The 26,592-nt window shown below is 46.8% G+C and overlaps 1 protein-coding gene across 1 annotated transcript; it reads right to left on the minus strand.

Moving 5' to 3' along the window:
* Positions 1-214: 214 nt before the first annotated feature.
* Positions 215-26,543, minus strand: WDR93 (WD repeat domain 93). Its single transcript, XM_066635294.1, has 18 exons — positions 26,495-26,543; positions 23,714-23,811; positions 21,051-21,341; positions 20,074-20,269; positions 17,651-17,715; positions 15,891-15,969; positions 13,656-13,780; positions 12,549-12,590; positions 11,304-11,403; positions 10,892-11,075; positions 9,689-9,759; positions 9,311-9,397; positions 8,424-8,555; positions 7,097-7,310; positions 6,247-6,307; positions 5,400-5,556; positions 2,672-2,828; positions 215-314 (listed from the first exon to the last, which is right to left on the minus strand). The coding sequence occupies exons 1-18, from the start codon at positions 26,541-26,543 to the stop codon at positions 215-217; spliced, it is 2,208 nt and encodes a 735-aa protein (XP_066491391.1).
* Positions 26,544-26,592: the final 49 nt, after the last annotated feature.

Raw genomic sequence — 26,592 nt, forward strand, 5'->3', positions numbered from 1 at the left:
GGTATTTTGCCAGTTGCTCTCCCTTGCTAGCAGAAGGCACGGTTCTAATTCACCTGACTGAGGACACAGAGGAGGGTAGAAAGCTCACCACAGCAGAGTACTTGCCATATAATAAACACCTGCCATCGACACAACAGGGCTGAGAACACCACCAGCTCCCTTTCTGGGGGAAGGAGCACCTCTTCTGCTCACCTGGGCTGCTTCTGCTGCCGCCTCACTTCTCCTGCCTCGCTCTCTGCAAGGTGGCTGCGTACGTCTGCAGCTGGCTCCAGCACTCCGGCATCTGTTGACTAATTGTGGACAGCCGCTGCAGGCTGGCAAGGAGAAGGAGACCGAGATTTCAGCTCCCTGCGCTCCGGCCTGAATCCCTCTCTGCCATGCCTCGTTTGCTCCTCACCAGATGCTTAAATGATGACGAGTTACTCAAGATGGGTGCATTTTCAGCATAGTCAGTAACCTGGTGCTGCAGACGAGCCCAGCACTGCCAGGTTTCCAGACTGCTTTGCTCACAGCACCCTGATGCCATATTAGTCTGATGCCTCTGAAGTAGGTGTTCAGAAGACTTGTCTGAGTCAGCACAAGACATGGAGAGTAACATGGCAGCCCACTGAGCGTCTGGTAGGGAAAGCTCCTTGTCACTTAATGGTGTCGCACTCCAGGCTGAGACCTGCCTAACCTACACAATTGGTGGCCTGAGGGTCCCGGGTTCAACCTCTGGCACACCCAGTGGAAGGTCTCCATGCCAGCTACTGGGGAGTCACTGCTAGTCAAAGTGACTAGTGACATACTAGCATACTAAGCTAGTATGTGGGAAATGGACCAATGACCTGACTCGTGCAGGTGGGGAAGTGTCATCACTCACCTCCTTGGATGTCGAACGTCCCAGGCTCAATCCCTGGCATCTCCCATGGGAAAAAGGCTAGGAAAGGTCCCTGCCAGTCAGAGCAGATATCAATTGGCTAGAAGGACCAGGACTAAACTAAATGGTCCTTTACACACATCTAAAAGGAACTCAGCCCAACAGCCCCTCCCCCCAAAAGAGCAGCTTTGAGAGGAGTCAGCAGAGAAGCAGCAGCAGGAGGAAGGGAGAGGTGCTTGGCTCTTTCCCTGCTTGCTGTTCTCCAAAACACCCCTTGTTCTGGCCTCACACATCCCCCACAAGGCTCCAAATATGTTTCTATGCATTGGTGACGTCTTGAGAGGCAAAATTGCCATAGGGGTGTAATTTGGAGGGGAAAAAGAGCAGGCAAGGAAAGAGTTAAACAATCCCTCTTCACCCCTACACAGCCCTGTTCCCTCACCAAGCTGCTCTTCTGGGGGGAAAAGAGGATGTTGAGGATGAGACATGTTTGCAATAATTTTTTGGTTATTTTGTCTTATTGCACATTGCTTTGAATATGTAAACAGGACATGAAATTATACATAAAGCAACTGATCAATGCAAGTCGTTAGTTGTTGTTGGCATCCTTCAGTCTCGGAAGATTATGGTATTGCGCTCTGAATGGTGGTTCTGGAACAGAGTGTCCTCTCCAGTGCGCAAAGCCTGGGTAAAGTACTCGTAGATATGGAGGACAGACTGTTACCCCTGCAGCAAATCCCCCCTCTCCACGTCGCTGGAATGTTCCAATGGAAAGGCAGAAGCCAGTACGGTTGTTCCAGCGGCATCGCAGGAGTTGCCAGAACGTGACTGTGTTCAGCCATGAACTGCCTCAGGGTTGACTTGACTCCTGAAGCCTTTTCCATAACTGGATGTAGCCACAAGGCAGTGGAGGTTTGGGATCAGAGTTTTCCTTCTCTCTGATGAGCTGCCTTCCCAGGCTAACGAGTCCCATCTACCCGGTGGCTGTTTAGTCACCTCTTACGACAAGTACAGCCAAAGAGAGGGCCTATTCTTATCCCCCAGCTGGGGAGTGGTTACAAGTCATTCAAGTATTATTTATTAAATAAAGTATTATCAATCAATCTGGCATCAGTTTCAGATACCTTCATAGTGCATGTCATATTGCCATCTAGTGACAATATCATGAATTACACCTCTTAGGAATACAACAGGATAAATGCAATAAACCCCATGAATTTATGTTAAAAGTACTGTGTAAGCTTTCCTGTAATGTTGGAGTCTGGAAAAGTACAGAATCTAATGGTACTAAACTGTCAAATAATCTCAGTATGACCTAGTTCTTCCCATAGCACAGCACCAAGGATATAAGAAACATATATATTCTAAACCTTTAGTTTTTTTCCCCTTTCAGTTGTTGCTGAGCTTTCTCCTCCTCCTCCTGATATGGTGAAAGCTCCTATTGTTTTATTGTATGCTAAATGATTGCATTTTGAATAGGTTGTTAGCCTCCTGACACTATAATTTGCATTTTTACTAGGATGAACAAGAGCAGCCTAGAAAACTGGGCTCTGTGGCACACATTGGTAATTGTAGCCCTAACACTGTGCACTAGTCCTGCATTTTCTTGAGGTCCTTGGTGCCCTGTACAGAAGAGCTGGATCCTACCAGGGCCACTGGGCAGCTCCTATTGTGAGATGGAGATGCTGCTCCAGTTTTGGCTAGGGAGAGAAGGGATGAGTTCTTCAGAGGATATGCCCCCTTTATCTCCCATTAAAATCACATAAACAATTGCTTGGTAGTCCTGGCTCTCTTCTGCTTCAAGTCGCTTACCTGTCACCTAGGAAAATGTTGCACTGCCTGTCCCATGGCAGGTAGTCGAGCGGAAGATCAGCTTTCTCTGCCAGAGACTCCATGAATGGGTAGGACTTGAAGTCAAAGAGGAAGATGGTTTCAGTGTCTGCTGTACCACCTGCAGGCTGCTCATCCCCTGGAAGCAGAACAAAAGAGAGCGGGGAGGGGCAGGAAGAACCCTCTGCAGGGCCTGCAAGGATGAGAGTGGACAGCACCCTTCCTGATCATGTCAACCCACTTTTAATCAACTAGTAATAAAACAAGTCCATTCTATATGAAGATACAGAAAATGTGAGGCTCCAAGCACAGCTCCCACAACCGCTGCAGCTCCCACCCCCAGCTCCTCCAAGACTGGAAGGGGTTCAAGGTAAAGTAGGTCTATTGGTAGAGCTCTGGATGACTTGCAGTAAATTGGCAAGGGATTTTGACTCACTATTGGGCGCAATCCTAACCAACTTTCCAGCGACAAGGTAAGGGCAATGTAGCTCCAAGGTAAGGGAACAAACATTCCCTTACTTGAGGAGGCCTCCATGAGTGCCACCCAACTGCGGGATGCAGGATATGCCTCATTGGCACAGCTATGCCAGTGCAGGAAAGTGGTTGGAATTTGGGCCAAATGCTTATTAGTTTTCTAAGGGTGCAATCCTAACTGGTAGTTAGGCTGACGCAAGTCCCTTGCTCCGGCCCAGGGGCGTTACAAAAGTGCCATAAAGCACTTTCGCGTCAGCCTGGAGGCAGTTAGGCTGGCCAGCCGAACTGTGCTGTTGCGGGCCCCGGGGACAGTGAGTGTGGGTCGGCTGAGCTTGGCTGACGCAGGGGTCTGGGGAGGGAGTGGGGAGGGCGGGGAAGAGGCGTTTCGGGGAAGGGGAAGGCGGGCAGTCTTGGGGGGGGGCCTGTTTCCAATGAAAGTTAGGATTGCACTGCACATTAAACTACTGAAACGAAGGGCGGAGAGGGTGTGAAACAGGAATGGGATTACTGCGTGAAAGAACTTTGAGCTAAGCTCTCATACTGAAAACACATTCTTAGGTGGACTATAAACTCAGAGGTACCTTATTCCTTACTTTTATGTCCACCTGTCTCTTCCCCACTCCCCAGGCCATTATTCTGCACCTGGCTCCAACTGGTGGATTTGGGGAGTGTGAGGGTAGAGGATTCTACGAGACACATTAGAACCTGAAAGCCTCCCATCTGCCCACTCTGGATCTAGGAACACTACACTAACTGCTTCACAAGCAACCATTTCCTCAACTTGAGTGAAGGAAAAACCCTGCATGCGCCATCACACATGCATCTGGTTGTTTTACCAAACATTCGTGCATTGGGAGCCCACTGTCAATAGAACCGGTTATTTTTCCTACCATATTGGGTACATTCATCCATGGGAAACATCCTGCTTGTTAAAGAACTGCTAGCTAGAAAGACTGATTGCACTGCAAATAGAAACAATTGGGAGGGGTGGTGGGAATGGAAGGGAACCCCACAAAAAGGAATCTGTGGCTCCATTATCTGGGCAGCCTCGCAAAGTGGCTCTTAGAGTTTCACAGGCTTTGCCTCCAGGTTCAGCAAAGTTCAGCTGCTGTAAAAAGACCCTGGGGAGCACCAGTGAACTTCCAGGCAGGAGAAAAAACTTGAGATTCCCTACAGGTCAGTGGGAGTACCATATCGCTTCTGTAAGGAACCTGCTACCCTGATCTCAGCTGATTAACATATGGTCCCCTGGAGATTCCCTTAACAAAAAGAACCTGATAAGTACTGGAAAGTACAGCGTTTGCAGGACTAAGGAGATGGGGTTTTCTTTGCCTTTTTCACAAGTGACATCACTTTCAGTTCCCATGAAGCAAGAATAATGAGTTTGTACCGAGGTTACAATAGTTCAGAGATGAACAGAGCATGGGGTACTAGTCAAGACGGCCCCCCAACTTTGCCACCCTATTTGCCAGTTGTGAAATTGGGGACAGTAGTGTGAATGGGGTAAAACGTAGGGGAAAACTTACAAGCAGTGGCAACCAGCTTCCTAACTGCTGACGTGTTCATTTGTTTTCTTACTACCAGGCTCCAGAGTTAAGAGCAAGAAGCATTGTTGTCACTTTGAACTGGCTTCATGATGACGGTGACGGGTGATATCATGGTGCTCCCATGACGACAAAGTAGAGTGAAGGCAACGCTTCCTGTCCTCAGTCTGGAACCTGGTGAATGAAAAAAGCCCACACCAGCAGCTAAGATTTGCAGGAGTATGAATGCCACTGTTGCTAGCACCACAAAACGAGAAGCATTGGTGAAAAGGGGGAATGAGGGGACTTTGTGACCTCTTCTCCCTACCACGAGCCCCCATGTTTGCCCAAAAGAGTTCCAATTAAAACCTTCAGCACTGGGCTGTAGCAAACATGGCAGAGCAGTAGAGGCAGACACTGGAGATGTTAAAGAGGGAGAGGCAACAGGATTTGTCAACTGATGGAGAGAGAGGAAGAGGGGGTGTCAAAGAAGACCCAAAGACTAAGAGCAGGGCAGTGGTTATAGCGCATGCTTTGCAAGAGGTGTTGCCAACCAGTATAGTCACCGTTGAGCTGGATGGACCAATGTGTCAGACAATCTCACATGTTCCTAGGAGAGTTGCGGGTGAACAGGGAAGATACACTGAAGAACAAACATTTATGTCTCACGCATTTCCTTCCTGCCATCCCTGTTCCATGCTGTGACACCCTACCTCGGAGGATCAAGAATTGGCCATCAGTATCCACACTAAAAACCGGCTGCCAGGGAGACGCTACTTTGTGCAAGGGTGGAGGGATGAAGTGGCAAATGGTCTCTTGCATAGCAGTGTCCATCAGACCAACTGTGCCCTCCCAGTAGAAAATCAGCACCTGGAACACAGTGAAATAGGACCGTGCATACCTCATTGATCCCCACCCCCTCCAAATGAAGACATGAGATGGAACTGGTGCAGTACAAGTGGCTGAGACGCTGAGCTGAAAATCAGGACTTCCTGGGTTCAAATCTTACCTCTGCCACAAGCTCACTAAGGCAAGCTGCTCCCTTCAGCTGCAATATGGGGATAATACTACTCACCTTATAGGGGTGGTGCAAGGATTGCAACATAATACACAGGAAGTACTTGGAATATTTGAAAGGGTAAACAAATGCAGGTGAGACAGGCTATATTATTACTATTTGAGATAAATTATACTTTGAGATTCAAGGTGATAACTAGCTGATTCTATCCCCATCCTACACTGCAAGAGTCTGCCTTTAAGAAGAAAGAATTGGCAGCCATGCCTCCCACTATCTGCCTTGTCTGAGCAACCCCACCCTGACTTTAAGCTTTGGTTCCGCCCCAGGGCTGATATCACTGCAGGTCCCTTCCAGGGTACTTAGGAGGTTCCTGGCATTATCATCACACCCAAACTTGTCAGTCTTTGGGATCAAGGACAACTGCTAATGCATTTATTGAGAAGGACAAAAAAAAGGAATAGCACATTTAGTTCGTCTCCAGTCCTCCCCCCTGGGAGTTTCATAATGCTGGTATTCTGAAGTTGGTAGTTTAAAACACTCACTGCATTAGGTAAAGTTGGAATAGTTGCCACAGCACTGATGGTTTGGCTGGGTGACTCAGGCCTATAAAAGAAAAGAAAAACAGGTTGGAATCTGTTTTGACAGGCCATCAGTGAGTGGGAAAGTGACCTATAAATGCCAAATAAATAACAGAGTTTGCAAAGCTGCCTGTGCGTCCCTTTCCTGGGCACTTAAACAAGAGACATTATCAACAGAAGGCTCTTCTTGTACATTGTTATTGCTCTTTTAAACTGTTACTTTCAACTTGTGCTATTTTAAATTACTTTTGCTTTAAATCAGTGTTTCTCAACCAGTCGTATGGTACTCACAGGGTCCCCGGACACCCACTGCCCAGCAGTGAGACCAGCAATGCGATGCAACAAACAGCAGTAGAAAGCTGAGCTTGGTGGACAGGGCTCCAGGGCGCACTTCCTTTGCATGCTCAAAAAAAAAAACCCTGAGCCTCTTACTGCAGTGTAGGATGGGGATAGGAAATCCCAGAAATACACTGGGGAAGATTCCTAAATTCACAAAATAGGGGACAGGAGTGTACTGGATTTTTCACAAGGGAACTCAATTTTTATACATAGCCTAGTTCCTTGTCCTTTCTCAGAAAGCACTGCACCCTCTTCCTCAAATAACCCCTTGAATCCCAAATTGCTTCCGCCTGACCCGAGAAAGAGGAACAAAGAGGAAAAACAAACACACACAGAGTACTCATTTTTCCTAGAAAGTACCTCAGAGTACGTAGTGCTACTTTCCTTGGAGAGCTTGGGCCACAGAGAGCCCTTCGGGACCCCAGGACCCTACCAATTCAAATCTGGTTCTGGGGCTAATTACAGCCTGTCTCACCTGCATCTCAGCAGTTTTGTGCTGAATTCTTTGGCCCCAGATGTAATGAGGTGGAGAGACCCATCTGTACACAGCACCAGAAGTTGCACTTTGGTACCGGCAAAGCTCTTGCTAGAAAAAGTCGTCTTCTCGCCGGGTGGGAGTGGAAGTGGCATAAACTGAATGCTGCGTACAACGTATTCTTCTCGGAGCACAGTGACAGCCAATGGGAACCCTAGGAAAAGCAGAAACACTGCAGAGTGAGAACTGAAATAACAGCACAATCACACTGAGTGAGATGCTAAGGATGGTTCCAAGTAGCCTGAATGCCAGGAAGAGACTAAACAACCTCCCTCTAATGGACGTATTCATCTAAAACTCTTTCAGTAGACTTTTCTCATACCAACGTGTCTGCTTCTTTGCGTGGGCAACACAGAATCCTTGCCAACTGCAGTGAATCTTCTGCACTGATATTGTTGCTGTTGTTTTCTGGGCACAATTCAGTGGGCAGGTTTCAATCTACGAAGCCAAGAAAGGCTTGGAGTACTTTACGGTCTGCCTGCTCCCATACGAACCTGCCATACTACTAAGACCGCCTTTGATATCCCCGCTCAGAGTGTTCCCACCTGACAAGGGGCACTGGGTGGCAACAAGGAGCAAGGCCGCTTCCGTTGTTGCCCCTCATCTCTCAGACCTCCTCCCCCTGTTCACTCGCCAGGTACCCCTGCAGATGGTTTCCGGGCAAACTCACTTGTTGGCTTTTGAGGGCATTTTGTTTTAACCTATTTTTGCCTGGCCCACAGATGGACACATTTGGTCCCTGTTGTGTATATGTAACGTTGGAGAGAAATGGCTTAATGCTGCTGCTGCTGCTGGGTTTTTAAATGTTTAGCTTCTTTGTTTATAAACTTTTACTATGGATTTAACTATGTTGGAGGTTCTTTTATGTATGCTGCCTGGGTATTCTTTATTGAGAGGCACAGCATAAATGTTTTAATAAGTTTCACACAAGCTCCTTATTGCCACACTGTATGAGAATCACTCCACCCAGCATTTTACTTACCTGTCAGGTGATGGGACTGTCAGTAGTGGTGATTGATGATGAGCAATGAGTAGGGAGCAAGGAGTTCTTTCTTCCTGCCTCCCCTGCAGTGCAAGGAGGCTATTTTTTCCTCCCCCCCCCCCTTCACCAGATGTGCTAGTTCCCAGTGCATCAGAGGGAACTGTGCAATGGTCCTTGGAAGTTAGAGACACTCCAAGTGCTGCTTCATACTGAAACTCAGGTGGGGGGCAGAGGGAGGGACAGCCCTTGGTCAGCCTCATGACTGCTGGTAAGGAGAAAGCTCACCAAGAGATTTGTCCCAAATAGTAATGGTCCCATCTTCGCAGGCAAAAGCCAGGTAAGACAAGCAAGGCGTGACTGCTGAACATGTGATTGGAGAGGCACATGGCCAAACAATATCCGGTTTGGGATCCGAATCTAGAGGGAAAGAAAACCCTGTGAATGGTGGAGCCTCTGTGAAGAGAAGGGGCAGTGCCTCTTACTCTACTGGGACTCTGCCCATCTTTTTTTTTGGCATCACAGGTGTGGTACTTTATTTATTTACAGTACCTACAGTACTTTTAACCCGCCTTTCTCCCTGAAGGCACCCAAAGCGACTTTGGGGTACAACCTTCTTCTTTTGGGGCTTCCTTCCAGGGGCTGGAAATTTGCAATCTACAGCTGGAATCTACTTACAGAGGATGCTCTTTCGCTTCAGCATTGTCACACCTCTTCCTGCTGTCAGAAGTGTGGCATATTTTGCAGTCCCTCCTTCTGCTTTATGGACGTTACCAGAGAGAGGGTTTATACCACTTTAAATGTAAAGGTTTCCCCATATAGAATCCAGGGCATTGCAATTTGATGAGGTGCTGAGAATTCACCATTACCTTTCTTAGTCACTCCCACTACCTCACAGATCTACAATTCCCAGGGTGATCTAGGGAGAAGGAATGATTGATAAGTCATGTTGGCCTATATAAGAGACCTGCTAATCTATGGCTTACAAGGCACCTTTTTATCTGTCCTATGGATGTATGTTTCATAGTATAGAGATGCCCTAAGGATTCTGCTGGGAAGGTTGAAAGGTGCTTTAACAATGAATATAAAACCAGAGTCTTTCCAGTGCTTTCAAAAAATCTTCACCTTTTCTTCGTAAGAGAATATTCAGCAGCACCCCCCCTTCTTTGCCTTACCCATTTTCTCCTTTGGAGGACGAGAGAGAAGATAGAAGCAGAGGTTGTTGCTCCTGCTCCAGTGGACACTGAAAGCAATGGGTGTATCTACTAAGGGAAAAAAGAGGAGGTCACCAAAGACAAGGCAGTGAGAAAGATACAGCTGCAGAGGTCCATCTGTCCTCTTCCCCTTCGGGACCAAAAGGAAACCCCCAAAACACAAAGTCTGAGAACTTACAGTGCAATCAAGATAGCGCACTTGACATTCAAATTCCAGGAACAGAGTTCTGAACTCTGCAGTGCCCTCCCTGCCTGAATTCTGCCTGTGCTTGAAATGATAATAGGGTTACTGCACTGCTGCCCCCCCGCCCCACCCAGTGGATCAAAATCTGGGATTACCTGGTTCAGCTTTGGTTTCGGTTCCAGCTTGCAACGTGCGGCCAGATAAGTGGAAATGAAACATAGCATGGCTGAAATACAGAGAGGTTATGGGTCAATTTTTTTTAAAAGAAAAGGAGAACAGGTTTTATATTCAAAAGACCTGAGAAAGTAAGAGCAACTACATGATGCTGGAACTGGTTGTAGAATGCTATTTCTTAATTTTATTTAGAATTTTGTGGCCTGCAGTTCAATTTCAATATCCATCTCTGCCTCTTTCACTTTCTGCTCTTCCCTGGATTCTTCACTCTGAGGAGGAACAGCCTCCTCATTCAGCCTAAGACATCTCTCCCTATTCCCCAGGTGCATCCCTTTCCCCATGTATCCCCTGTTCACTGGAACCCCCTTCCACTTGATATCTGAACTCTCTCAGCTGCAACTCTTCTTCCAGCTTATCCCAACTGACCCTCTGACTTTGGGTCCAATCCTAACCAAATTTCCAGCACTGATGCAGCCATGCCAAGGAGCTGCATGCCATTGAGGCATAAAGTCATGGAGGCCTCCTTAAAGTCAGGAAATGTTTGTGGCTACATCGGTGCTGGGAAGTTGGATGGGATTGGGTCTTTAGATTTCCCTTTCTCAGTAATGTGTCTACTGAGTCTGTCAGCATGGACTCTGGGTTGCTTTTTGCTTTTTAAGCTTCTGTACCACACTTAGGACCCAATCCTACCCAACTTTCCAGCACCGGTGCAGCAGCAGTGCAGCCCCAAGGTAAGGGAACACATGATCCCATACCTTGAGGAGGCCTCTGTGACTGCCTCCCCAACACAGGAAGCAGTGCATACCCCATTGGCACAGCAGCACTGGCACTGGAAAATTGGATAGGATTGGGCCCTTGGGCTGCAATCTTATTCACACTTACCTGGGAGTAAGCCCCATTAACTATAATGGAAATTACTTCTAAGTAGACATGCATAGGATTGGGCTGTTAGACATTTTAGTATGATGCTTAAATCAAAAGGTGGCTTCTCATTAAATTAGGCAGTATGAACATTAAAATAAATTACCAAATTCCCCCATGGCTGGAAAGCAGATGGCAAACCACGTCAGCAGTAGAAAATAACTTTGGGGAATGGGATCTGGCTCCAAAGGGATCTTGCTTCCAGCAGGCTCTCAAAGACTGAAACTGGAAGTAAATGCCAGATGCACTTTATCCCCTCTCACCTGGGTTTCTCTTCTTTGGCCTCCTGCTCATTTTCTATCTCCAGATATTGTTGGAAAGTGCTGTTAAAAAGGGCCTCCTGCCATTCCCACTGGCACTGCTTGATCATGTGGTTCTGCCCCAAACCAACCACGTTTCCATCGTCGCATTTCATCAGGGCTTCAAAAGGACTCTTGAAGATGCTTCCTGAATTTGAAGATATACAAGGCAGTCTTAAAAAGCGTCAGCCTCAATATAAAGCCATTAATTTGAATCTCTTTCAGCAATTCAGCAAACCTCTTATACACATACAGAAAACTACCATTGGAAAAACAAGAAAGGGCACAGAAGTAGACAGCTGCCTTGACCGAAGTCTGCTTGCTGTTACAGAAGAGGAAACATTCAGGGACAGAAGAAGGTAGAGAGAATCCTAACCTCCAAGTGGTTTGGGTGATCTGACCTTCAGGGTCAGAGCAGGGGGGCTCAGTCTAGATTCAGCTTTGCTTAGCAGCTGTTGCACCTCCTGCTGCGCATCCTGCAATGGAGCAAAGAGTAAACCTAAACCAGGAGTGGGCAGAAGGCAGATCACGATCTATTAAGAGCTTCCAACTCCTAACAGTTTAACAATAGCAAATTAAGTGGCAAGTGAAAATTTAAAAAATGAAAAAAAAAAAGATCTGCAGGGCTAGTCCTGGGACAAAGGCTCTGTATCAATCTCAGTATTCACCACCCCTAAGAGTACTGTATTACTTGGCCGTCTTTGACCAGGTCTCTGGGCTGCTTAGCTGGCCAATTTTAGAATGCTGTGTTAGGATCCCTGCTTCAGGCAGAGATCAGTACCTGCATATGCCGTTCATCTCACTGCAGGAGGCAGCTGGTTGTGCCCAGTGAGCCACCAGTTTGCATCTGACTGCGGGCACAATCCTCACCAGGTCTACTTAGAAGTCCTATTTTGTTCAATGAGGATTACTCTCAGGAAAATGTGCTTAGGATTGCAGCCTATGCCTCCATCACTATTTTCCCCCAAGGGTTTTTTAGCCTAGCATAAAAATCCCTGCCTGTTCTAAGCCCACCCTCTTTAGGCAGTGCTAACCAATCAAATCATACTAAGGCAGGGGGACTGCCTCAGAGTTACAGTAGGCAGACTACAGGTCCAATCCTATCCAATTTTCCTGTGCTGATGCAACTGTACCAACGGGGCATGCACTGCCTCCTGCGGCAGAGGCGCAGTCACAAAAGCCTCCTCAGGGTAAGGGAACGTTTGTTCCCTTACCTCGGGGCTGCACTGCGGTTGCACCGGTGCTGGAAAGTTGGACAGGATTGGGTCCTAGGTAATTTAAAAAGTGCCTCCCTTTCCCAGAATGCCTCCTAAGCTCTAAGGCAAGGGTCACAGAATGATAAAGACTTCTGCTCCCCTAACTCTTTACTAGGAGCAACTACTGAAAGCCTGGCTTCATAAGGGCACAAAATGGCCCCACTCTCAGTTGCCCAGCAAGAACCACACAAAGTGTGAAGCATCTTTGGTGCTTGGCAGCAGGGGATCTAAGGAAATGAGAATTGGAGCTTTGGCTTGTTGCTCCCCAAACTCTTCTCAAAGTGGTCCTCTGGAAAGAACAGTGGCTGACCAATTCTTTAAAACTTTCAAAAGCTTCAGGTACTTCAAGGTTTACACTGAGTTACCATGATGTCTGCGGCTGATGCTTGTAAATCAGGATTCTTCATCTGCAGAATTGGAAAAAGCAGCAGTTAGTATACACAGATTGTAGTCCCTCCGACACCCAAAGTGACTCAGGGGAACCTGCTTTCATCTAAGACCAGGTACCCATGAAATCACTTAAGGGCTCTATAAGCCCTTAAAACACTGTTAAGTCTTGCTTTCACTGAACCAAGGAAAGAGCAGGTACATATTCCTGTTTCTAGAGGAACACATTCCCCTCCTAGGGACACATCTCAGTAGAGAAAGTCCCCTGCCTGACAACCAGAAAATGGTTTTGTGTCAGAGACAATATCAGCCTAAATGGAACAATGGCCTGATTCAGTACAAGGAAGTTTCACTCTAAGGTGCGGAAGAAAACATTGGTACTATGCAGAAAGTGATACATATCTAACTTTAACAGGGGGAGATTTTATGCATTATTACAGGAAGGAGCAGCTATATTTGGAAGAACAGAAGAATCGGAGTCAGTTAAGGGTTTATGGGAATATGATTTTTCAGCAAGATGATCTTACTAAAGCCCGAGGTCTCTAAAAAGGGGGGGCCATACAGAACGTGGCTCCCTTAGCTTTTGTTATGACCCCATTCGCTATCATTTTTAGGAGTCTGGATTGGGAGCATTATTTGGCCCAAATGTGGAAGAATGGGAGAGCTGGCAAATGTCATTAAGGACCCCCTCATGCCTGAACACTGCGCAAAACAAACCAATTGTTTTTCAAAAAGAGAAAGTGCTGTGCAGCTTCATGTCTTCATCAAGCTGATTGTGGCTAAGTTCAGTAACAGAATCAGGGAAGAAAAAGCTTTGAACTCAGGACTGAGAATCAAAACTGCTCATGCGAATTTTTGCCTTGAGGGTCTTCACCATGTCCAAATAACTAAAGGAGAATTAATGACAACTCGCAACCCAGGAGCATCATGATGTCTCCCTGTTCCAACTGCCACCCCTCTCTGCCGTGCCATTTATGTGCGAGAAAAAACACTTAGAAGAGAAATGTAGAGGAAAGGATAGACAAGAATATATTCCTACAGTAAACAAAAATATTTTGCACCGGGACTGGCTGGCCAGCTCTTGCCTCCTTGAAAGTGGGAACTGAAGTGGGGACTGGAACTGTCACTGCAAATGTTTGGATATGTTCCAGCTCCTTCAGCCAGGAATCCTTGGGCAATCGGTAGATCTCTAGCCAAGCCTCTGAGCTGCCTGCATTGAGAAACCAGAGGAACGCACATTAAGCAACTGGGAAGGAGAAGAAAGGTCGGTCTCTCAGTCCAGGAAACTCTCTTGCTATGCCCCTCAAACATGGGAGTCCACTGGCTGTTACATGCTACTGACAGTAAACTCAAGAGATGCTGCCACATGCCCACTAAGATCCCATTTTGAGGCTTTCAGCAAAAGGAAGTTGCTGTGTTGAATGTGTCATCCTATAGATAGTGGGGCCGGATGTGGCCCGTGGAAGCTTTTTATGTGGCCCTCAGGCTTTCAGCTGCTGAGTGGTGCTGAGGTGTTACTGCTGAAAGGGCAGCCCACATGAAAATTGGGCTCTCCCATATCTTGAAATACGATCAAGATTTGTGTATTTTCTCTTCTGTCATTTGCAGCTAATAAGTTCCTAAGTAAGAAAAAAGTGTTTATTTTTGGTTATGACCAGCTTAATGACATCACTTCTTGCCTAATGACATCACTTTCGGCTCTCAGCAGGCATCATGAATGCTATGTGGCCCTCTGTATGAAATGAGTTTGACACCCCTGGTTTAGTTAATACATAGTGGGTACTTTTTAAAAAAATGACATAGCAGGCAGCCTCATGAACCTGAGGCTCTGAACATAGGGAGTTAATTATCAGGAAAAAAAGTTTATCATCAAAACACAAGCAATAACTCACATAAAATAGAGTACCTGCATTTTCCAATTGGTAACAGTCCAATTCAGAAATTTCAAATCTTGTTTTCACTTATTTCTCTACTTCCAGCAGGTCAAAGCCAGCTCCTTAACTGAGCTAAGCAGGCACACTGAGCACCCAAGCAAGTACCCTCATTCTCTGGCCCTCAGCTCGTTTCTGAGTCACACTCACAGAATTCTTCTGTCCTCCTCCTCCAAGTCCTAAAGCCTTTTTTCACCAAAGAACTGCTTGCCTCTAGTAAAAACATAATCTGCATAGAACACGAATCTCTTTTGAATCTCCACTCTCCCCCCCCCTCTCTCTCTCTCTCTCCCCCTCACTTCACACATAGTCTAAAACTGTGGTTCCCAAATTCCTCCAGGAGAGTCGGGAACCAGTTAAGTATTTGCGTGGGTGGGGAGCGGGCAGCAACAGTGCTGCAGAGATCACAATGCTGCCACTGCCAAGGGTCTTTTTTACTTACTTGGAGGGCAGCGCTGGCCTCCTGCAGGATCCTTAAGGCTTGTAGACCCCCCTGAGGCTGCTGTAAACAGCATTTAACTTCAAACTAAAGTTTCAGATCAAAGATTAGGGCTTTGTAAACAAGCTGCAGAGGAGATGGGGGGGGGCTGTGAGCCTCCAGGACCTTGCAGGAGGCCAGTGCTGTCCCTCAGGTAAGTAAAAAAGACCGTGGTAGTGGCAGCACTACAATCTCTGCAGCACTGTCGCTGCCATTGGAACAGGGCCACCCCCCCCTTAAGGGGAAATGCTCTGCTTCCGGTTCCCCTGGTGGGTCTCGACCTACCAGTTTGGGAACCACTAGTCTAAAAGCATCTTATAGACAACATTAATGCGAATGTGGCTACCTGAATTGTTTTATGTCTAACTGGTTGCATTTTCATTCTGTACTTCTTTTGCCTCTGACTGTAAGCATATCTCCCGTTCAATCAATAACAGTGTTTGCACCTGCATCCGATTCATTCTTCCATCTTTTGAGAATGACACCTTCCTTGGGAGAGCACCATAAGCCAAAAGTCAAAGGTCCCTTGAACATGCAATTTCAGTGCATGTGTAAGTGCATTTCCATATCTCAGTAAGCATCTGTGCTAACACCAGCCTCAGGCTAATTCATAAAGTTGTTCCTGAGAAGGCCAACCAGTTCTACAGGTCTATCTTCAGGAATTATCAGGAAAAACTGACTGAATCCACTGAATGCCTTCAGAGAGTGTGGGCTGTAGTTTGGCCTTCTGGTTTGGAAGATTAGAGGTGGTGAAAAGTAGGTGCAAAGTCAGCCAAATCCTAGGAAATAAATTCCTAAGCGAAACCTCAAGGAACCATTTAAGCAAATCTAAAACTGTCTTAATTCAGCCTGCAGGTTTGAACTTGTTTAAGTAACATTTGACAGACATTGGCAAATTCTCTGGTACTCACCTTGCAACAGGAAGCCTGCATAATCGCCCCCACGAGAGAGCTCCAGTTCCACGCATGTGTTTCGCTTGCTGACATCTTCCTGCCCCCCCCCCAAAAGAGAAACAAACACATAGCGTTTATTAGCAGTAGTGTAAATATTGCTATAAACACACTCATGTGTTTCTTGGGCTTGCTGAACAGGGTTGGCAAGTCAAGGAATTCCACCCTGCATGTGCGCCTCCATCATTAAGGCCCCTGAGCACACCTAGCCTGAGAGAGGTCTGGATGGTGACAGCAAACGTGACAGTCAGGAAGGCTTTGGGGAGAATGCTCCATTTCACAGAAAGAAGTGCAGAAACAGGATACAAAATGTACATTTGAAAATGAAGGGCCCTACTCCATTCATCATCACTTCTGGGATCTGAAGTGGGAACAATATTGTTGGAAACAGGGAAGAATTAGGAATTTTCTGTTATTTAAGGTGGTCTTATTCACTTGTATAAAAGTACTAGTCTAATTTAGAACTGCATCTATTAGGACACCAGACTTCCAGGACTTAGGCCCTGTTATTATCTTACTAACACAGACAAGGGACTTACTTGTAGTAAGGCATGAAATGCTATTATACAGGATTACTGTAGCCATAATCTTAATTGCTGAATATTGGAGACCAGAAAAGATCCAAATCAGGACAGTGGTAGTGGCAAAGTGTAAAAGCCCTCTGCCTTTATGTTGTGGTCCCAGCCCTGCCACAACTTGGTCCCAAGTACCACTGATGGCAATGGCATAATTAAATATGCACTTCATGACACACACTAATGAAAGTTTCAATCCTCCGTTAGCCCCATCCCCACTCTCCCTCTGCAGTTCCCCATTACACACAACCCCCTCTCTCCCACTCCCCCCTCTGCAATCCCCAATTAATTACAATATTACCACTTAAATTAGAAGCTTAATCAACAAGCTCAAATGCTAACTGAATTTCATTCAGCTCTCCATTTAATGACAAGTAAAATTCAATCCTGAATCACAATCACTATGAATTTCTTCTTGGAAAAAGTCCAGTAAACACTTTAAGATAATCTTCAACATAAAATTTCTTACCACCAGGAAAGAAACAAACCCAAACTTTAGCTAAGAGATTAGTGTGCTTTAGTTGTAAATTAAAAACACAGCCCTTATGTGTGCCATCCATACTAAGGTTTGATGCTTTCCCCCTTTCACAACAAGCACCATCACTCCCAGACTGCACTTCAACGATAGGGACAGACTGCACTTGCTCCCAGTGTGGAAGGGATTGTCATTCCCAAATCGGCCTTTTCAGCCACACTAGATGCTGTGCCAGAACCACCATTCAGGGCGTGATACCATAGTCTCTCGAGACTGAAGGTTGCCAACACACAATGAAAGTTTACTAAGTGGGCCTTACTCCAAGGTTACCATGGACAGAATTGCATCCTAGATCTCTCCTGCCGATATCTATGGGTCTTAAAATTGCTTTACTTTGGTTGACATATGCAAAGGATTTGCGGTTGACCTGTAACCACGTGTTTAGCCTCATCCTATCCATTTATTGACTCAGTAGTAAGCTCCAATGTGTTTGAAATAAACATACACACATGCATGCGCACACACGCAACCCAAGATTACTTCAAAATGGGAAACATTTTCCCCATTTAAATTTGGATAACTGGGGTTAATTGGCATTTACGATAATTAGCCGCCCAGTTGGGTTTTAGGGGATTCCATCAAAGGGCTATTAGTCCAAAGAAAGTACTCACCACTTCATTTATGGCTTTTATATGCAGGAGGTTCTCTCTAATAAAATAAAAGAGACGGGCAATACCTGGAATACAAAACAGAGCAATGATTTCGTTAAGCAATTTTTACGTTCACTTTCTCAGGCAAAATGTCGAATGGTATATGCTTTCCCACTGTGAAGTGAGAAATCTTATCAACTTAAATATCACTGTTGAGAATTCCAAGACCTGTTGACACCATTTGCTTGGAGGTAAAGAGTTCTCTTGGACACAAACAACTAGTGCTACTCATGCCTGGTGCTCAGTAACACACTGGTGGGGTGAGCCTGCTATTTCCCCTGTGGCAAACCCAGCAAGGCAGGAGTAATAGCAGAGGGCAGAAGGGAAGAAAGTGGCCACCAGGTTTCCAGTGCATTCCAACCCTAAAGCTCAGAGATGGCAGGTTCTACCAGTGCACTGCCAGCACTCTGTCAAACTCTGCCCTAAGAAAAGAGCTGGACAGTAACAAGCCCAGCCAGCAAAGGAGCCTCTTAGGGACGCAACAGGCCAGAGCAGGTAATGTGGGAAGGCCTAACACCTCTAATCACTTCCAGGTCTGACTTGCTCTCACTGAACCATCTGAGAATGGTTATGCTCTTCCGGGCTTGTCCCTGGCTTGCTCCCACTGCCCCTGGCCTCGCTGGGCTCCCTAATTCAACTGTATCCAGGTCACTTAACGAAAGATCGCTAGCATACAGGCAGCTGCTTACACAGAGGTCATGCATAAGTTCTGGGCTGAATAATGGAATACAATTGGTGGGGCTAACTAGTCACAGAGCCATTGAGCACCTCCTGATGTCAGACAGAACAGGACCAAACCATACAGGGCGCAGTCCTAACCCCTTATGTCAGTGCTTTCCAGCACTAGCATAGCGGTACCAATGGGACATGTGCTGCATGCTGCAGTTGGGTGTCACTCACGGAGGCCTCCTCAAAGTCAGTGAAAGCTGGAAAGCACTGACATAAGGGGTTAGGATTGTGCCACAGTGACCTATGAATCTGCCTACCCACTTTGTTTATCATTGAAGGCCCTGCTCTGCATTTTATCACCTTCAGAACTTTGAATAGTGAGCTCATGAGACAAGGCCCTTTTGGTTGCTACTCAGGTTATGAAAGTCTGTGCCTTATGAGGCTATGAGGCTCTCCAGGTTCCCTTGCTCCAAGTTCATCTTTAGTTTCTCTCCTTTTTTGGCTTTCATTATCAGTTCTCATTAATATCATTTTTATTAGATTGTTTCCTTTTTTAAGACAAGTAAGACATATTGGAGTCTGTCGGGGTTCCCCTCCTCCCACAAGTCCCCAACTTACCCAGGGAGAAGGCTTCTGGGCCAGAGGATCAGGGAGGAAGCCAGTGGAACATGGGGCTACCTCCCCATAGGCTGCCTGGGCACTCCTGTGGGCAGCAAGGCACAGCAGAGGAACACTGCGTGCTGAACCCCCGCTTTGCCCCCCCCACCTTGGAGGAGGGAGGGGGGAGACAGGACGCAGGCCATTCGGCTGCTGGGGAACCGCCCCTCCCCCGCCTTGGGGGGAAGGGGAGCACACCCAACCAGCCGGGGCCTGCCTTGCCGGGCAGGGCACCTGGCTGTGACACCAGGAACCCACAGCTGGACCTCCCTGAGTCGTCTGCAGAGCTACAGGACCCAGGTGGGCAGGGCCAGCCCACCCCCCAAAGGCAGGTACCAGAGCAGAGGCAGCAGCCTTCCCAGCCCTCTGAGGAGCAACCCTGGCAGCTCCAGGTGAGAGAAGGTGGGAGGGAAACAGAGAGAGGAAGGGGAGGAGTGGTGGTAATCCCAGGGGAGGGCAGTCCCAGAGACAGGCCCTTTTCGTACCCTCCCTGTGAGGGAAGGGGAGGGGCCAAAGGGGAGGGGCCTGCCCTACATAAACCTGGAGACCAGGGATGACAAGGCAGTTGGGAGTCAGAGGAGCAGGCAGGAGGATCTGCTGACAGCAGCCCCTGCTCCTGACTGGCAAATGCTGCCAACCCAAAGAGGGGGAATTGGGTGACACAACCCCCCCTTCTTCTGGTGAACTGTTCTGAGGCCTCCACAAGGGGGTCCCCCTCCCCCCACAGGGAGGCCTCACTGAGTCCCTTTTGAAGACTGAAAGGCAAAGTATTTAAACAGAATAAAACAAACTGAATCAAACCAATAAGCAATGTCAGGCAAGCTTCATTTTCCCTAGCAACACTATTAAACAACAGGAAGATTCTTCGCATCCTGGCAGTCATGTGGCCACTACGTAACCTCAGACCAGCTACTTTTTCTTAGCCTCAGTTTCTTTCTGTAAAATGGGAATAATAAAAACTCATCCATTGAACCAAGGTTGTTGCACAGGTATACACTTGGCAAATTAACTGTGCTATATAAATTATACATACGTTTAGCAGAAGCCACCACACCTACCCATCTCATCCACTGAACCAAGGAGGTGAGAGCCATTGCCCAAGTCTGAGGTCTGGATGGCACAAACCTCAACCCTGGCTGCCTCCCAGGAGCAAAGCTTCTCGCACAGGGACATGCTGAAGACAGAAAGTCCTGTAGAAAGCCCAATGAAGATATAATCGCCAGAGGCTGCCAGGCAGTTTGTCCTTCCCACTACCTGTGGGAAGAATTAAAATAAAGAGAAGACAGAGTCCATCTCAACAATGTCAGGCCTAAACCAAAGACAAACTGCTTCTTACAAAGTTTTCCAGCTACACAGGTTAGCAGCAAATCATTGCTATATACAGACACCATGGGCCCAATCCTATTGGGTTTACTGCCGGGCTCCTGGCCCACAGCCAGCACAAGTGCCATAAGGCACTGGCGGTGAGCTCACAGTGCTGGTGGAGAGGCTGATGGAGAGGCGAGGTGTTAGCTGGATACACAGTGAGGCCAGAATTAGACCTTACCAAAAAAAACCACTGTCCTGTGTCTCCTTTTCCTCAGTTGAATGTCCAGTAAAATGTGTAACATGATCTGATCGTGCCACAGGTTTCTTCACCTCTGACAATCAGTGGCCAATATAGCTAAGACAGGTCCGGTGAACTCAGAGCATGATAATATCACGCCATGCATCTGATGCAACTAGGCGTTACTGGAGGATATTCAGGAGATGAGGAACTGCTGTTTGGGGGAAGGGTTCTGGTTCAAGAGAAGAGAAAATGCTTTGCTTGCCCAAGGACCTAGATTTAACCCTCGACCGCTATGTAGGGCTGGGAAAGACCTCTATCTGAAAGTTCATGCCAGGCAGTGAAGACAAGATGGACCAACTCTATGGCTCAGGGCAGGTCAGCTTCCTATGTATCTCCAATAACATCCATCTCAATCAGAGTTACACATGATGCTTCCTCTCCCTGACCAAATTACTACAAGAAGCTGATGCCAGTCAATCTGAATACCTGGAATCTAGCTGAAGGTTGGTACAGCGTGGGTGCAAGAAGCTGTTTCTTTATCTCCTGACGATCCCGCCCTGCAATGATTTCCCAGGCCTGTTCAAATAAAAGCACCAGCAGCTTATTGATCATCCGATAAGGCTGAGGCAATGAGTCAACAGCTTGATCTGGGTCCTTCAGGTAGAAATCCTCCTCCTCGTCTTTTTTAATCCAGTCCTTTTCTGAGGGTGGAGGGATCTCCAGGTGCTGTTTCCGGATGTAGAAAGGCATCTTGCTGCTCCTAGTTTTGGTGTTACTCTACAAACCAGGAACGGCAGATGGAACAGTTTGCAAACGCTGCATGTAAAGCACGTTCTGAAGTAAGAGCAATCTTATTATTGACCACATTTTTAGATGAATGCGATGACAAACAGCCCAATCCTATCCACACTTTCCTGGGAGTAAGCCCCACTGACCCTAATGGGACTTACTTCTGAGTAGACATGCATAGGATTGGGCTGATATTCATCAACGTCTTGCCTGCTGGTCCCATTGCTGTTTCCTCATCTTCTTTAACTGCCCACATTACAAGTGTAATAAACATAGTTACAGGTTAGCCACAGGTAAATATATAGAATCATAGAGTTGGAAGGGACCTAGTAGGTCATCTAGTCCAAGGGTGTCAAACTCGTTTCGTACAGGGGGCTGAAGTTAGCATTCAGGGCTCCATCTGAGGGCCAGAAGTGATGTCATTAAGCAGAAAGTGACATCATTGAGCAGCTATTGGCCAGAAATCAGACCCTATTCTCATCTAGAAACTCATTAACTGCAAATGACAGAAAAGAAAGTACGCATATCTTGATCATATTTCAAGATTTGAGAAAGCCCAATTTTCATGTGGGCTGCCATTTCAACTGTAACACCTCAGCAGCTGAGAGCCTGAGGGCTGGATACAAAGCTTGGGGGGGGGCCTTATCCGACCCCCCGGGCCTTATGACTGACACCCCTGATCTAGTCCAACCCCCTGCCTTAGGCAGGAAATCCTCTTAGAGCATCTCCAACAGGTGCTTGTCGAGCCTATGCTTGAATATCTCTAGTGAGGGAGAGTCCACCACCTCTCTCAGCAATCTGTTCCACTGCCAAACGGCCAAATATGTCGGCTTTATAAACATATTTTAAAATAGCTGCATGCATGGGGTTTTTTTTCCTAATGAAACAGTGCAAGTAAGTAAACACTTGTCCAGGGCAACTGGAAACTCCAAAGTGGAGTTTCCAAATCAGGAGCCCAAATCTACCCACTCAGCAAATAGCCACAGATGCCTGAGGGGGGACATGATTGAGATATATATGCAAGGGATGGCTAGAGAGATGTTCTTTTCCCTCTCACATAACACCAGAACCAGGGAACAAAAATTGAGTGTTGGGAGAGTTAGGACAGACAAAAGAAAATATTTCTTTACCCAGCGTGTAATTAGTCTGTGGAACTCCTTGCCACAGGAAGTGGTGACGACAACTGGACTAGATGGGCCTTTGGCCTGATTTAGCAGGGCTCTTCTTATGTTCTTATGTAGGCTATAAGCTCAATCAGGAGCCAGGTCTACCCAAGCAGATAGACCTGGGCTCCAAGTCCAGGTAGTAGCCCAGACCCAGGTCTGCCTGCCCAGCAAATGTCCACAGAAGCGATAAGCTCAAGCAGGAGCCCAGGTCTACACAGCAGGTATGTATCAGCAATGTGTCATCAACAAATGTTAGATAGGTGTTAGATAGGCGCTATATAGCATTATATAGGTGATAGACAGCTGTTAGACAGGCGCTATATAGGTGTTAATTAGGCGCTGTATAGGTGCTAGATAGGCTACATAGGTGCTATATAGGTGTTAAATAGATGCTAGATAGGTGCTAGATAGGCACAACATAGGTAAGATAGGCATATAGGCTCTAGATAGGTGCTAGATAGGCGTTAGATAGGCGCTAGATAGGTGTTAAAAAGACGCTATATAGGCGTTAAATAGGTACTATATAGGTGTTAAATAGGCACTAGATATGTGTTATATAGGCACTAGATAGGTGTTAAATAGGCGCTAGATAGCTGTTAGATAGGTGCTAGATAGGCGTTAAATAGGCGCTAGATAGGTGTTAAAAGACACTATATAGGCGTTAAATAGGTGCTATATAGGTGTTAGGTACTATATAGGTACTAGATAGGTGTGAAATGGGCACTAGATAGGCATTAGATAAGCGCTAGATAGGTGTTAGATAGGCGCTGCATAGGTGTTAAATAGGCACTATGTAGGTGCTAGATAGGTGTTGCATAGGCACTAGATAGGCATTATATAGGTGTTAGATAAGTACTATATAGGTGTTAAATAGGCACTTTCAATACAAGTAAAAACTACCTGCATCACAGTGATATGTTTTACTTTTGCGGGGTTGCAAGCCTGCGTATTGCACTGGTGTGTAAATGAAAGGATATGTTGCATGTTATTTCTATGTAGGCAGTACATTTTACATTGCATGCAGATATGCATTTATTCTATGCAAATTATTATTACATTGCTTTACAGATAATGAATGCATCTTTCAAAAAAAAGCCACATCATTTTCTCTTCATGAAATTTGGAGGAGTTATGGGTATTTGATGTTTCTCCAGACTTATCCTTTCATTTTGCCCACCAGTATGGATACCTGACATCATTGACCCCCTTGAAAAAACAGTCGCCACCCCCACCTCTAGAATCCTGGTTACGGGCCTGGCAGGTGTATGTGTAGGCACACATGCACATGGACCCTGGAACAGAAGAGGAAAGGACCAAGGTCAGAGAGGTCAGGGTACAGTTTTAGTAGAGTTACCAGCTGCAATGGAGGGCAGAGTGCCTATACCTTTAACCGCTGTATAGAAGAGGGAATTTTGGCAGGTGCAGCTCAACATGGAAGGGTCTGAAAAGCGGCATCTGCCGAAATTCCCTCTTCTACACATCGGTTAAAGATAGAGGCATTCTTTCCCCCTTTGTATAAGTAACCCTATGTTTTAGGATTTACAGGGTTAGTTGGTTTTCCTTTACCTTTTGAATGCTGTTAACAGCTATGCAACTGTCAGAAATGCAGTAAAAAAAAAACAATATCAAAACAATTGAGTAATAAATACTATAAGCCCAATAATAAAAACAAATATGCAATATGCAGAATACAACAAAAGTCACAAGATATTAAATAATAATACATGCAACAAATATAGGGTAGTTATAACAAACATAATAAAAGACCATCAATAGTTGTTATAAATGAAAATTATATATAAAATTCATTATATCACATAATATAAGTATTGGCAACCTTCAGTCTCGAAAGACTATGGTATCGCGCTCTGAAAGGTGGTTCTGGCACAGCGTCTAGTGTGGCTGAAAAGGCCAATCCGGGAGTGACAATCCCTTCCACACCGGGAGCAAGTGCAGTCTGTCCCTGGTCTGTCTCCCTGGCTATGGGCCTTCCTTCTTTGCCTCTTAGCCTCAGACTGTTGGCAAAGTGTCTCTTCAAACTGGGAAAGGCCATGCTGCACAGCCTGCCTCCAAGCGGGCCGCTCAGAGGCCAGGGTTTCCCACTTGTTGAGGTCCATCCCTAAGGCCTTCAGATCCCTCTTGCAGATGTCCTTGTATCGCAGCTGTGGTCTACCTGTAGGGCGCTTTCCTTGCACGAGTTCTCCATAGAGGAGATCCTTTGGGATCCGGCCATCATCCATTCTCACGACATGACCAAGCCAACGCAGGCGTCTCTGTTTCAGCAGTGAATACATGCTAGGGATTCCAGCACGTTCCAGGACTGTGTTGTTTGGAACTTTGTCCTGCCAGGTGATGCCGAGGATGCGTCGGAGGCAGCGCATGTGGAAAGCGCTCAGTTTCCTCTCCTGTTGTGGGCGAAGAGTCCATGACTCGCTGCAGTACAGAAGTGTACTCAGGACGCAAGCTCTGTAGACCTGGATCTTGGTATGTTCCGTCAGCTTCTTGTTGGACCAGACTCTCTTTGTGAGTCTGGAAAACGTGGTAGCTGCTTTACCGATGCGCCTGTTTAGCTCGGCATCGAGAGAATGAGTGTCGGAGATCGTTGAGCCAAGGTACACAAAGTCATGGACAACCTCCAGTTCATGCTCAGAGATTGTAATGCAGGGAGGTGAGTCCACATCCTGAACCATGACCTGTGTTTTCTTCAGGCTGATTGTCAGTCCAAAATCTTGGCAGGCCTTGCTAAAACGATCCATGAGCTGCTGGAGATCTTTGGCAGAGTGGGTAGTGACAGCTGCATCGTCGGCAAAGAGGAAGTCACGCAGACATTTCAGCTGGACTTTGGATTTTGCTCTCAGTCTGGAGAGGTTGAAGAGCTTTCCGTCTGATCTGGTCCGGAGATAGATGCCTTCTGTTGCAGTTCCAAAGGCCTGCTTCAGCAGGACAGCGAAGAAAATCCCAAACAAGGTTGGTGCAAGAACACAGCCCTGCTTCACTCCGCTTCGGATGTCAAAAGGGTCTGATGTGGAGCCATCGAAGACAACAGTGCCCTTCATGTCCTTGTGGAAGGATCTGATGATGCTGAGGAGCCTGGGTGGACATCCAATCTTGGGGAGAATCTTGAAGAGGCCGTCTCTGCTGACCAAGTCGAAAGCCTTTGTGAGATCTATGAAGGCTATAAAGAGTGGCTGTCGTTGTTCCCTGCATTTCTCCTGCAGTTGTCTAAGGGAGAATACCATATCAGTGGTGGACCTGTTGGCTCGGAATCCACACTGCGATTCTGGATAGACGCTCTCTGCAAGTACCTGGAGCCTCTTTAGTACAACTCGGGCAAACAGCTTTCCTACAACGCTAAGGAGAGAGATGCCGCGGTAGTTGTTGCAGTCACCCCTGTCACCTTTGTTCTTGTACAGCGTGATGATGTTTGCATCCCTCATGTCTTGAGGTACTCCACCTTCTCTCCAGCAGAGACAGAGGATTTCATGCAGCTCAGTGACGATGATCTCTTTGCAGCATTTTAGGACTTCAGCAGGGATGCTGTCTTTTATATTATAAGACATAATATAAATAACAAACACAATGGTATCTATAATGAACATAATAAAGTATTATAACTCAGAAGTCCCATTCTAGTCAATGGGGCTTATTCCGAGGATACGACTGCAGCCTTAGAGCCCAAGCCTGTGCATGTCTACTCAGAAGTAAGCCCCATTAGAGTCAATGGGGCTTCCTCCCGGATCAGCATGGATAGGATAGCAGCCTAAGAGCACAGTCCTAGGCATGTCTACTTGGAAGTAAGTCTAGTCAGTGGGTCTTACTCTCAGGTAAGTGTGGCTAGGACTGCAGCCCCAGAGCCCAGTCCTAGGCTTGTCAACTCAGAGGTAAGTCCCATTAAAGTCAGTGGGCCTTACTCCCAGGTAAGTGTGGCTAGGACTGCAGCCTCAGAGCCTCTCCATCCTCCTCCCTCCCACTCACCTGTGTCTGGTCCAGGCGCCCCGCCTTCCGAACGTTGACGCGTTGCCATGGCGACACCACATCCAGCCGCTTCCGGCTCTGGGGAGGGGGCGTGGAGG

The sequence above is a fragment of the Tiliqua scincoides genome, chromosome 8 (genome assembly GCF_035046505.1).
Source record: "Tiliqua scincoides isolate rTilSci1 chromosome 8, rTilSci1.hap2, whole genome shotgun sequence".
In the NCBI taxonomy this organism is placed as follows: Eukaryota; Metazoa; Chordata; class Lepidosauria; order Squamata; family Scincidae; genus Tiliqua; species Tiliqua scincoides.